A 14,452-nucleotide genomic window follows, 5' to 3' on the forward strand; every position below is an offset into this window, starting at 1 on the left:
GCGCCTGCACATACGCAACCTAGCTTGGATTATTGCGTTGATTGTTACACAGCAGTTGTTAGATTTTTATAAATATATCTGGATATTAATGGAACGACAAATCTGTTATGGCGACCAAAACCGTAGCTCCCTAGTTATAATGTCTATTATATAAAATGTCGATTAATACTACTGAATATTACTAAAAGACTGAAAGGCTTAATAAAACGTGTGCTTAGTACACTGGGAACTCAGCTGTACTTAGCAAATCATTGGAGGGAGGAGAGATTAGGAGATCCATCATAGTTGTTTATCTTTTCTTTTCAATCCTGTCCTATCGGGTTCAGTCGAATCGACAACTTAAACGAAACTAAACCCGGACACATTTTTTATCACTAACCGACGTTATTTGATACGCCTACTTATTACAAACCGGTGTTAGATCGAATTTCATGAATATATTATGAATACAATACTCAAAATCTATTCAAAGCAATCATGTAAGTAAATTGTCTTAAGACATGTCCATCCGTAGAATTCAACACCCGCAACATTTTTATACGCATTATCATTGCATTCACCTTCCTTATTCTTTTTGACAAAAAACTACAAAATGTGACTACACATCACTGCAATAGAATTCTACGTAATGAATACGCAAGTCTACTTTTTTGTAAAGTCACATATCTAGCGCACGATTAATTTGCATTTGAATTAACTATGAATTGTGTCAGTATTGCTGGAATTGTTTCTTATTCCGTTGTATTCCACTATCGTGATAATTGTATTAGTACATATTGTTATCCCTCTTATTCCTTTTGACAAAATAGAGCCTATAGTATGTATCAAAATAAGTGCCACTGCCGTGGAATTCTACGTTTATGCTGTTGATAAGTAGAGGAGAGGTGGGCTGTGAACGGCTGCGTTATCGTGTAAAAATAAGTGCAAAGTTCTCACGTAAGGCTTCGCGGGCGTGTGTAGTTACGTAAAGCCTACGTATCTTTATGAGCCTTTGTTTCGATTACGGCCAACCGTATTGCACTAGTACTGTTGCCGACAGAAGTTCTTCATTTCATTATTTTTAAGTATCGTCGTGTAGAATGGTAATGATTTGCTATTTACACACGATGTCTTGCAACGTAGTCTAAAGTCTCTTATATAGAATAACTTCCAATTAAGCAGCGGCCTCGGATAATATAAACTCCGCTTATCATTACTATTGAAGGAGAATAAAGCTAGTTCTTCAAGAAAAAAAAACAATCTAGTTTACACGTGGAATATGCTCTATAACAATCTTAACTTGCAGGAATTTGAGACGGAAGAGTTAAGGCCTAGTATGCTAAAATAAAGGTACATTAATGTTAATTAAAATGTTTCATTTTTTGTCGTTTATTAACTTTGATTATTATTTTATTATCATTTAATTAATCGCAATTGATATAACTAGTTTTAATATAAACTTTACGGAAGTTATTAAGAGGTGATCTAGCATTTAAAAGCAATTTGAAATAAACACTACAAGCGGTTGCACCTTAAGTTACAACTTCTAATAAGGGTTTCGATTGCAGAAACTTGTATTAATACATACTGTTGTCTCTGTTTTGTTAAAGAGAATGAAAGGGATGACAATATCTATTTCGATGGGTCCTACGAATAAGGGAAATGTGCAAATTGACAACTTCTCAGGAAAGGCCCTCAAAGTTTCATCCATATATCAAAATAGGCTGCATAGGCCCTTTTACTTCTGCAAAAAAAACATAACATTTACACAACATTTAAAATAAGAGGTAGCTTTTAATACAAAAAAGTAAAAATCATCAATTTGTTACTTTGGCCCTTATACGTGACACATCATTGCGGTTTTATGACTACATTCATCAGACAAGACTTGTGTGTGCGAATGTCCGCGGAAATACAGCGGGTTATGGTTTTTGTTCTCAGTTAATCAATTGTGTATGCGAGTGCACACTAGGCAGTTAACATTGTACTAGCGTCACCCGGCAGCGGTCACTCCTTTATACCATACACATTATAGATAGACTGTATGTCGTAGTGTATTGTACGAATAATCTAGATAATATCGGTTAATGACATTCGATTTGTTTCTACGTTTATTTCTTGTTACTTCAATATTTTTGATAGTCCATATTAAAATTGTTAATGAGTACGACGTAATTTTAGCTTTTCGTTAGACATGGGTAATTCAACTAAAATGTATGACCTGCAGATCAGCTCACGGATCACATGTGTGAAGCAGATCAGTAAACCGGCTCGCTGCTCAGATCAAATTTTACCTGTATAGAGTTATGATTTCCGTATCACCAGGTAGCTGGTGGCTCATCAACTCACATAGTTATAGTACATCGCGATGAGCTGTGAGGTGACAATTTAACTGTTGAACCGCAGTTCAACGGTTCAAGTTTATGTGAGCTGAACTTTTGAACCGGTTTTACACATGGCTACTTTTATTTGAAACTTTATATGAAATCGCATGAACAACTGAAGCTCTAACTACCGCCGTGAATCGAGAATAACGCGTTTTAGAATGGACACCAGGTATAAAATAAATAGCTCGTTTTAAATGTTAATATTATAGATTCAGTGATCATATTTATATTAAACACACATTAACCTAATAATAATTTTGAGTACGTCGAACTTGCAAGTACCTTGATTTGTATCGTGGCCGACACATATCATGAAGAAAGTAAATACTTGATATTTGTTCGGTGATAATAATAATTGCTGCTGGATGTATGATAAGGGCGTCGGTTATCTAATATTTGTTAAGCTAACATAGCGATAAGATAACACATAAGATGTACCGTACCTTGCCACGAAATTATTAAGAATTATGAAGGGATACGGCAATAGGTGGACCAGGAAATGGATAAGGCGGAACGACATTAACATAAATAAACCAATTTAAATATTAATATAGAGGTTAAAAATAACAAGCGATATTTCTGTTCTATTGACCTTGAAGGTGCAAATGTTAAAGTTATAAATCAACAATAAAAAACACAGTAATTAACACAATGTTAAATTACTTAGGTGCTTTACATGAAACTTTGAAACTATAATTATTTTCCTATGATATATTGTTATAAAAAATCAAGTACGGGGCACATCAAAAGAAATGTCAAATATCGTAGTTGCATGTTCACGCCAGTTGTTTATATTGGCATAAACAGATAGAGGTGAAGCAACATGTCACGTCCGCTTCCTACCTCGAAATTATATAGTCACGTTTCAAGGATGGCCGGAAAAAAAATTAAATGACAAAATTTGCATTGGGCTGCCGCGCCATGGGGCTGGTTCCGTTTACGGAAGGGATTAACCGAAGGGTAAACCGATAAGAGAATATTTAACCTCGTCATGAGGACCCCCACTCAGTTTTATCTAAGACCACATACATTGATATTCCGTTTTTTATATTTATTTACAGATAATATGAACTTTTTAAATAGAAATATGTTCAAAGAATGTAATCTTAAGAACTTAAGAGCATAAGTATATATTATTAAAGTTTTACTTTTATTTTTTGCAATTAATAGATTTTATAGATGACATGAGCGTCGGTAGCTGTGAGTTTAAGCACTTGATTGTAATTTGCAAGTCCTGGGTTCGAATCCCACCATGTACCAATGTGATTTTCAATTTTCGATTTTCATATGTATATCTGTAAAACGTTCTTATAGTGAAGGAAAACATCGTGATGCAATCGTCACGTATCTGAGAAGAAAATCAAAAATATGTGTTAAGTCAACTATCCTGCACTAGGCCAGCGTAGTTGACTATGGCCTATTCAGCCCTAACTTAGGGTAGGCGGAGCCATTAGTAGGGACGTATGTGCGCTGAAGATGATAATGTACGTTGATCTTTAAATCAGTCATGCACTTACCTGAAATATAGTCCTTTCTTTTCACACACACTATATAATTAATTAGTTAAGAAACGGCTTAACTCACGTTTGATCATCCGGTGACGGCACCGACTAGTTTCGAACCCATCGGGGGTCCATCTTCTGTGCGAGACGCGACGCGACCGCGAAGTCTTCGGATTAAACACTCGCCCTGAAGATGGACCCCCGATGGGTTCGAAACTAGTCGGTGCCGTCACCGGATGATCAAACGTGAGTTAAGCCGTTTCTTAACTAATTAATTATGATGTCTCACGAAAGTTTAAACAACACACTATATACTTCTGAAAGTAGTTTAATAAAAATATCAATAAAAAATTAAGTAGCCTAAGTGCAAACATTTATAAATTGTACAAAAGGTCAATAGCCTTCTATAAAAATGTCGACAATTTTCCTGCTTTTTGTTATTGAAATTGTTTACTAAAGAATTACTTTTAAACTTGTCCTTGTGTACAATACATATAAACACATTTCCGTATTTAATTAATGTTAAATATAGTTGGCTTTTATTTAACTTCCCGTCAAAAGTTCCGGTAGAACAAGTAAATAATAAATAAGAAACACGAGAACGCGCGAGTGATTTGAGTATTACAGAAAGTTATTCATTTTCATGAGACAGATAACACTTTTGTACAAATGTTACGTTTATGAGATGTCTAGACTATTCTACAGGACCTTTGAACTTTTAATTATTAGTTATAATAATTTTCGAAATTTAATTTATAATTTTTTTTCTAAAGCCAACTTCCTTACAGTAAAACTAAATGGAAGTTGAAACATTGTTTGATTAAAACGTACATAATAAACGGAAAATGCAACAGTAAGTGTTGAGTATACATAATGATTGTAATTGAATTTGGATCTTACAGTAGGTTGACCGTTCGAATTAAGGTATGTTATATTGTGGTTCTTTGCAGGTTTTAAAATCGGCCTGGTTTTCCATGACTTCTTTTCTGTCTAACGCAATTGGAGACTTGTAGTTAATATGTTAGCCTCGGTGGTGGCACTACAGCGGTCCCAGATACTCATTAGTACATTGAAAAAGGGGCACAAACCAAATCCAAGAGGTATAGAATTTATCTACCGTACGCAGGTACCACCATCACACGGTTACGAATTTCTCAATGTTATTTAGAAGGCATACTTAAAAAGGTCAGCCTGTTTGTTCATATCTCCTCGTATCGTATAAAAGCAATGGCTCACACACTCAATGTAACATTAATGGACGTTATTTTTCGGTTTATCAGCCGGTCCGGTAATCGTACAATGGCTTTGATTAAACTGGTCGGACGTATCGCGCCATCTATCGACCGCGATGCGGAATGAATTCATTGTTTAGCGATTACATTGAGCTCACGAAATATTGTCGTACATACGTCAATCTAATGGGCATCATCGATTTAAGTATACCCTCTCATGGTTGTTACGAGAACCTTTTTTAAAACAAGAACATTGGATTCTATAGTTCTCATTATGGTAATATATCTTGAAACCCGCAGACTATGATATAAAAAAACTTAGGTTTACGAGACGATAATAAGCTATCGCCGTTATTAGTGGTGCTTATAAAGGCTTTGATACTTTATAGTGAAGAACAGCTCCAGGATATGTACGTTTTGGCCATCTACTAGTCCTAAATCCTAATTATTCCCAGTAAAGCTCTTCTTTTTAGTTTCTGTTCATTACTTACATTTATATATTTTAACAATTTTAGCAAAATTGAAATTGTATCTTAAGGTAAGATTGTAGGGTAAAAGGTATAAAATACGTAGTAAGCTACAGATATTATTTGGAATTACTGGAGCTTTTAGTAATGTGAAGATATTTTTATCTCCAAACTGGTTGCTCTTCCGATGACCCGGAACTTCGTTTAAATGTTTTCGTTTAGTTCGCCGATCGATTCAAAGATTTCAGAACGTTTTTAAATTTACGATTGATTAAACTAATTAAAAGCTATAAATTATCTGACATATTTAATACTTTAACTAACCCTAACATATTAACAAGTTGTAAATTTATCATCAATGGAATTTATCAAATGATTTTATGTTATTTCTCGAATACTGTAATTTAATTTAAACTAATTTATAATTTTTTCGGATCATATCGCTTTCATTTACAATTTATGTTGCACGACGTTTTGGCATTGAGATGTCGAAGTACCCTTTTTTAATTTGACATTTTTGCAGAAATTCTTCTTATTAACAAAAACCGTTTTTTTTTATCAGTTTTCGGCATTTCATATTAAAATAATATCACAAAGATGTTAAACAGTAGAGTTCGATTGAAAGGTTCTTTAATTTGTTAGTTTTGAATGATTCGTTAAGATATTAATTTACTTTTCGATAGCAACAGCTATCTTTTTTTGGACCATTATTATAAATATTCATAAAATAGAAATAATAGGATTAATCACCTTGCAGGCGTAGGCTATTTCTAGATTATTAAGCTCAGCACATGGTCTTATATTCTTGAAATAAAATATACTTAAATGTATTTTCTGCAAACATAGCAATAGATTGAAAGTTATTTCAAAACCAAAACATAAGAAAGTTTTTGTTTGATTTAATTATTATGCTGTTTTAGTATCTGATGAACCATTCATTCTTTTCTTTCATTAAAATACAAGCTCGTTTATTTGATTCGACAGACCGCAGATTATAACATCCGTTTTATGTCATGTGTAAAATAAAGTTTATTAAATTGAACTTTATTAGACAGAGATAAGGGTTAAATATGATACGATCGTGAGTCGAGCAGTGTTTTGTGGTACCAAGGCCAGTCTTATCTGAGTGTTGGGTTACCATAGACGCCGACGAAGCAAAGGAACGGCCATCCGACGCCGCATATACTCCGAATTTATTGTTAGTTTGCTTGTCGACTCTAATATAACATTGATATGCTCCTGTTTTGAAAGCTGAGCACTGAATAAATAGTGTGGTATTGATATTTTACTATGTTAATATGTTATAGGCAAAAGTTAACTAGTTCTCAACGACGAAATTTCCATTTTAAAGCATCGTATCTTGTTTCAATGTATTTTTTTTTCTTATTCATAGGTTCTTAATCCCTTGCTACTTAAAATGTCTGTCGAGCTTAAAGCTAGCTGTTGGACCGGATAAAATCTTATGAACTTGTATTAAAACCTTTAAGTAATTACGTACTTACTTTTTAATACAAAACTGCAATTAAAATGTAAATGCTTGATGCAGAACCCGTATAAAGAGAATGTTTTATGATACGTCGGTATGTTCAGTTGCAAACTACGTATCATATTTACCATGGGTTTCCACTGCTGAAACACCCAACAAAAACATATTGCCATCTCTTTCTCCTTAAAAAAGCTAACAATCTGTGTTTGTTATGTTACTGATCTACTTTATCTTTTAAGACTTGTTTTTCACTCCTCTTTTACCTAAGGCTAGAACTACAACCACTGTTCTGAATACGTATCACAAACTGATTTAGATCAAAATGATTAGGCCTAGTGTGGTAATAAGGATATATTCTATCCTTTATTTAAGTTCATTGTTTTAATAATGCATATTTACGATAAAGTACCGCTTAACTAACAGCTTTTCAAGGGTATAATGTTGCTGACGCCTTATCTAGTAGCGCGCCTGTTTCTTAAAAACTTACTTGCAACGAAACTATCATTAGAGTCACCGTGCCTTTCAATTGTAGAAACACATGCACAACACTATTATCGTCTTTGTTTTTTTTAAGTAAATGAGCGGGTAAAGTAAATAGCTATATTGTTGCACAGGTGATCCGACAGTGGAAATTCAATCACTCAACAGGCTTTGTCACGTCATTAAACACTTTTAGATTTATTCGCAAGTTATTCCCGCCCATAATTCATAATTTACTGAGATTGGATTTTCACAATCTTTTGAATAGTTGTGAAATTTGTTGTAATAAAATGATTATGTAAATCTGTAGACAATCGTAGCTTGTCTTTAAAGACTTAATTACTTTTAAGTGCAATAATTATATTTTTGTTCAATGGTATATTTCTTATCTTTCTCGTCTAATGTACTTGAATAGATTTGATGCAAGTTGAACATGTGGGTAACAGGCTGGGTAAGGGAAAGGTATGACAGGAAAAAAAACAAAAATAAAAACAAAAAATAACATATTTTCACTATAATTCAATAAAATGCAGATGGAAATAAGAAAACTTACAAGAAAAATGTCATAATCAAGCTTTAGCCTTAGTTCGTTTTCTTTCGTAAGAAAATAGAGTAGTCAATTTTTTTGAAGATTAACTTAATGGAATTAAATAAAAAAAAATTAAATACTTAATTACAATTGACGTAGGTACTATAGTTTACACTAATGCCTGTTACAATAAATGACTCGTGATATATTACTAAAATTAAGTTATAAGTAATCATAGTACTTCAATGTCTGTTTAAATACAAAAGGAAATTAAATAATCAGCTTTAATGGTTAATAATTCGTAATGAACTGATAATAAATAATATTCACGAAGTTTATGAAAAACGCTTACAAACTAATCTCCTTAGCATTAGGTACAAAATTATTATCATCAGTGGTCACCATGCAACACTCGCACCAAACAGGAGAAACGCCCAAACTAAAGGAGTTACACAAAAACAGGCAAATAAAAACACCACCATCTCGGTTCTATAGCTGACAAATAATTAAACACAAAACCATCAACGGTCAACATGTCATTTATTTCTCGTACAAAATCTTAGATCTGACAATGTATAAAAATAATTTACGGAGGCGCGAGGATACAGTTTCTCGGTAAGAATCAAAAGCGTATCTGGCCCTTTCTATCAGAATTTCTCCTAAACACTTACATTGGTCCCTTAATTAAAACTTTTTTTTAAACTTTGTTATATAAATATTATAAAATATCACACTTTAAATTCAAAGAAAAAAAAACTATAATTCTACCACGACAACTAATCACTTAGCTCTGTCAATGTCCTAAAGCAATAACTGTGCCGATTTGAATATAACATTCAAAGGAGACAATAAATAAACAATCTATCCCGATCAACTAAAAATTAAATATAATCGATTTATTTCGTTATAAAGTAAAAGGCACTGCGCGGGAGGCGGAGTCGCCCGCCCTATAAACTATCATGTACTTATAACTTTATACAGGTATTTCGGTGAAGAACGAAGCCTCGGTAGTCCGGCGGGCTTATTCTCGGATTTCTGACATTTTTTGCGTGAGCTCAGACGCGGCCGTGCCGAGCGCCGAGCGCCGAAGCGAGAGGGGAGCGCGCGGCGCGAGGACGAAAAAACAATCACCAAAACTCCGAAACTGGTTTGTGATCGCTGTTAGCCCTTTACGTCGGCGCAAAAACGAAAAATCCCTCGCGGTGCGGCGGCGGCGCTGCGGCCGGGGCTCTCAAATAAGCTGCTGATGATTGATGTTGCGGACGCTAGGCTCGAGGTTAATACGTAGCTGACGGACAGCGCGGGCAAGCTTCTCGCGCCGAGCCCACGCAAAATATGAGGACGAAATGGAGCGGTGTATGAGTTTGTGCAGCCCTGCCGAACTGGCGAGGTGGCAGCTGCCGATTCCGTACACTGTGGCGTGGAACAAGAGAGAAGTGGCGCGCGAGAGGAATCGGCGCACCGCCTACGCGCGGGCCGCGTCCCGTCGCCGCGTGTCGGCCGTGTGCGGTGCGGCGTCGCAGCTGGATACCGGCGGTCATTATAGTTAAACGAGACTCCAAATAAATAATAAATTATTATCTTAAATCCTTAAAAATAGATCACGAGCGCCTTCTCGCGGTACGGCACCGAGCGCGGGGAGCGGTACGAAATAAATAAAATGTTTCTATAAACTAACTTTACAGTGACCACCGCTCGGCGGAAGATCGCATCGGGAAGACGACCGCGAGCTACGCAATAAATATTCTAACAATATAAGGTGCCATTTACAAGTGCGTGCCGATAACTAAAAGATATATATAAGACTATATTCACACCGCAAACTTTCGAGACGCCAGTGAACGGGTCACGGGGAGCATCGGCAGACTGGAGATCATTCGTTGAGCGGGTGAGACGCGGCGATCGGGACGTCGCCCGCGCGGCTGGAAGACGTCGAGGAGGCACTAGGGTGTCGGACGATCCTTACACACTACGCTCGGGTCGCGGCGGGACTAGGCGATGATGAGGTCGCCGAACGCCGAGGACAGCCGGTTGAAGACGGGTAGCCGTTCGTCGTCGGGGTCCGGCGAGTGCGTGCGGCGGAAGGCGAAGGCGCCGGCGTGCGCGGGCGACAGTGCCGGCGAGTGCGGCGAGTGCGGTGAGCGCGGTGATCGCGACCCGTCGCTCATGTAGGAGGCGAGTGAGCCCGAGGCCGAGCCGGAGCCGGAGCCGGAGCCGCCCGAGCCGGAGGACAGTGAGGCGAGTGAGCCGCCCGGCGACGGGGGCTCACGGCGTCGCGCCTCCTCCGCGTTGTGAACGAAGTGGCAGCGCGGCCCGTACGGGCAAAAGCCCACCGAGTGGAAGGTGCGGCAAAGCTCCGTCTTGTACTTGGGGTGGCGCTGCAGGTTGCGCAGCTCGCGGACGCCGTGCGCGAATTGGCACTTGTCGCCGTACTTGCAGACACCAGCCTCCTCGAAGGGGCGGCAGAGTTCGGTCTTGTAACGGCTGGTAGCAGGCGGCGGCGCGGGCTCGCTTGCGGTGCGCTCGAGGCGGCGGTGTCCCAGGCGGTCCAGCAGGCCAGCCAACGCGCGGTGCGGCACAGAGGCGGCGCGCGCCAAGGCCGGGTGCTCCCAGCCCGCACCAATAGCACCCCCGCCTGCGCCCAAAGCGCTGTTGAGTGCGCTGTTCATCGTCTGCACTGGTCGAGCTTGGTTCTGGAATTGAAAGAAAATAAGTTTTATAAATCTAATCAGGTTTAGTAAAAAGTCATCAATTAAATACCAAGAAATAAACCATAGTAAGTGCAATAGAGATACCATGCATCGTATTAAGAGGAAGGTTGGCGATAAGAAAGAACCATGTTAAATCATTTTCAGATTAGACCTTTGTCGCCGGTGGCGTTACTCGATTAATAATAAAATTATAAGATGATGCAGCCTTGCTCAGTTAATCTCAAAAATTGTTTTTGTTGTTGTTACATATTTATTGATAAATATTATTTCTTAATTTTTACAAAAAATACAAGACATTTATAACTCGTATAATAGAAGCCTATTACTATTAGAAATAAAGGTTTGTACCCAAGTAAGTGTCGGAAAAAATAATTATGGTCCGTCGCATCGTTTTTTTTATTTAACTTTACGATAACCGTGTTTATTGTATTATAGAAAAAGCATTCACTATCTGCCCGGGCCGGCCGGGCCGGGTTGGGTACCTGCGCTAACAAAAAAAGCACCCCGGGATGATGGTGCCGTCTACCTGCGTTTCGTTTTCAGTAATGGCTTCGACGTTAAAACGCTTAATATTACCAATTAACCGAAACCTTAACTGGCACTGCTAGAGCCTCGGGATGCGTCAAATTTTAATGGCCGTCGACCAGATTTCTTTCGTCCGGGACCGTGTCATGAATAATTTATTTCTGTAAAATCTTTGGCTATTGGAAGTTTAATTGTCTAAGGAGAAACGAGAAGAGAGGGGGTCAGTTTTAAGATGTAAATGTGTCTATAGTGTAGTTTTGTTTTGCGTCGGACTTGTCTGGTTTGGGATATCACCATAACAATGTTAATTGTACACACGCGCGCCGGACGACCGGCGAAAAGGCTCGGTGCGCGACCGCGATCGCCGCGATTTTGCATGAGAATGGAGCACGTCGACGGTACAATAACTGTAGTCAAACGTCTCAAGCTATATTTATAAAATGCAACGTATAGGAGTCTTTTCTTTCTAATTAATTCTGATAAACATAACCTTGCTCCTTGCTTGCCATCGTGTTGTTAACTAGCACCTTTGACCGAATTGTCGTCTACTAGGTGGAAGGCTTACCTACATTTTAAATACTGTAACATTAGTTATCAAACTAAATTATGTACAATTAAAACGCAAAGTGGTAATACAGACAGACATATCACTAGATAATACATAATACTTGTATGCACTTACTAGAGAATAAAGTCGTTCGTGTGTATACGGCCTTATAAAGTGTTCGTTGTATTGTCGCAATGAGGAATAATTGTCGGTAGTTGTGCACACGAGGGGGCAATGGTCGACGCGTGTCGCAAGCAACAGTACCCACATGGTACATATCAACTAACTGCATATTTTTAATGAGTGTTATTTTATCTAAGATATAGACATCGAACAATTTTAGTAAATTGTAATAGATGATGAAGTTAGGTTGTGTTGCGCGACGCGGAACACTGGCTCTATACATAATGTATGATGATACACCGCATCTCGTATGCGGCCTCAATCGATGTGAATGACACATCATTGTATATTCTATTCGACTCTGCCTCGTCCGGGGATCGTAAACACGCAAACACTTGTGTTTTGGAATACAACAGACAAATTATTATGCCACACTCTATGTCGATTGATGTGCGCAGCTATTTCACCGTCCCGTCACAATGATATTGCCGCCTTTGTGGAAGTATTATTATTTTCCTTGTCTTCTGTGGTTTACTGTCGTTTTAAGGATGCCTCCATACCTGTGACATATGGTTCCCGGGTAAGGCAATGATTCTACTTCGAGTGGAAAATGTTAGTGAGTTCATCCCTATTACAGTGTTTCTCGTCTGGGAATAGTCGTGCGGTTGGCAGCGGACTGCGCAAACAATTACACACGAATGCTTTTAACGGCGCGGCGTATGAGTGGTTATTGTTCGCTCACTGGGCAATAACCGACCGGCGCGGATCGCCTCGGTGACTGTGCGCGACCTTCTTCCTACAAATATACTCTGTCGGCTAGACTTTTCATACTGTATATACCTACCTTAAAATGAAGCAATGTTTAACATGAAAATAAAATCAAATTTCAAAGAATGGAAATATTAAAGAGTTTCAAAAATTGAAACAAGGAAAATACATATTATATTATGCTGTCGTACTGTCGGGACAAAGGATTGTTACCCTACTCCAAAAACGTCAAGACGTTTTTGGAGTATACACGAAATTTATTTATTGCATGCAATACGTCACTATTCAAACAATACGGAAGCGTAACAGAGGCCATGTCAAAGGCGAAAGTGTGGCTAATGAATGAACGTTGAACTGTGCCGGCGGGTGAAAAGCCATGAGGAGTCGGCTTCAGCGTTTGGCGAGTGGCGATGGAAAACAGCAACCGAGGCGTAATTAGAGAGTTATCAGAGCGGAACATTGGTTAAGCGTCGCTTTCCATCGGAGGTTGCGCGGCCGCGGCGAGCCCCAGGGAAAATGGTAATCACTATCGATTTCGAACTCGATCGAAACTTGAGGCAATCAGAAGCGCACCAGCCGTGCACTTTGTGATTGCGTGCTGGTCTTTATAACATGAAATCATAATAACATAAGTTCTGTAATCAACAGATATAGCTGGAACTGCTTGATTCGGAGGCCAAACTTCACGGTAAATAATTAACAAGCGGCTGGTATCTGAGCAGTGTGACGAGGTCCCAACAAGCGGCCGTGGTGTGTACTCTACGCATTAGCGAACCACCGTGTCAACGTGACGGACACGCTGCGACACTGTGTTTACACTGCCACAAATGGGATGTTGCGTGTTTCCAGCATACTAGTAATTCGAGTGATTTAAATAAAATTGACCAAATTGGTGATACCCAAACAAAAGGTTTAAAAGGGGTTCATATTGAGTTGCTATACCAAGATTATATCATGGAAATTAGTACCTACGTAATATATGCTAGTTACTCTTTTTTAAATATTGAAGTCATTATATCCAGTCATACCGCTGTAATTGATTATTATAAACTTGTACGTTAAAGCGATCTAGTATGTGTGTAAAAATTGTCTAAATTTATCGTATGATAATTAGAACCATATGAATTAAATTTGCAACATGCCTAATTATTTCCACATGTTGTCAAACAGATGTTTTCTATTCTATGAACAGAATCGCAAGGTATAAAATATAATGTTATATAACATTATATTCTACTTGTTAATGATTCACATTATATTCCTTGTTTAAAATTCTACGGTTAAACTGAAAAATATTAGCGAGGGCAACGACACACTCTTGGCTTATTCATTCGTATAAATTTGTATTTAACTCTGTATGTACAAAAAGTTTTAGTGACTACTGAAAAAAATCTTTGTTGCTATGTTTTATTCTCCAGTGCTTTTACTAAAGACAGATTAAAAAATTAACTACGAGTTTATATAGACACAAATCAAATGTAACTAAACTTAACAAAGAGTAAAAACACATCGATCGACGAAATAAAAAACAGCAAAGCAATATAATTAATGTGGTATTAATTTCCAAGGTGGCTTTATTTTATTGGCTGAGATCACTTTGAAGTTCGTGGCTGTAATTTTTCTCGCATGCTCACCAAGGAAATTACAAAAATCATAAACTTACAAGGGTCATCGACCTCTATGTACGGTCGATAATATTAGACCGAGTATTTACGC

The 14,452-nt window shown here is 37.9% G+C and overlaps 1 protein-coding gene across 2 annotated transcripts in view; it reads right to left on the reverse strand.

Moving 5' to 3' along the window:
* Window positions 1-8,225: 8,225 nt before the first annotated feature.
* Window positions 8,226-14,452, reverse strand: part of LOC106711191 (protein TIS11) — a 33,430-nt gene continuing 27,203 nt past the window's right edge. The window contains exons 3-4 of one of the 2 annotated variants that reach the window (XM_045681024.1): window positions 13,962-13,972; window positions 8,226-10,755 (exon numbers count right to left, since the gene is read on the reverse strand). In XM_045681024.1, the coding sequence (XP_045536980.1) occupies window positions 10,054-10,755; window positions 13,962-13,972 (713 nt within the window). In that variant the 3' untranslated portion in view covers window positions 8,226-10,053. The remainder of the gene's footprint in view (window positions 10,756-13,961; window positions 13,973-14,452) is intronic. The other variant, XM_014503455.2, reaches the window with a different exon arrangement.

This window comes from Papilio machaon, chromosome 14 (assembly GCF_912999745.1).
Source record: "Papilio machaon chromosome 14, ilPapMach1.1, whole genome shotgun sequence".
NCBI lineage: Eukaryota > Metazoa > Arthropoda > Insecta > Lepidoptera > Papilionidae > Papilio > Papilio machaon.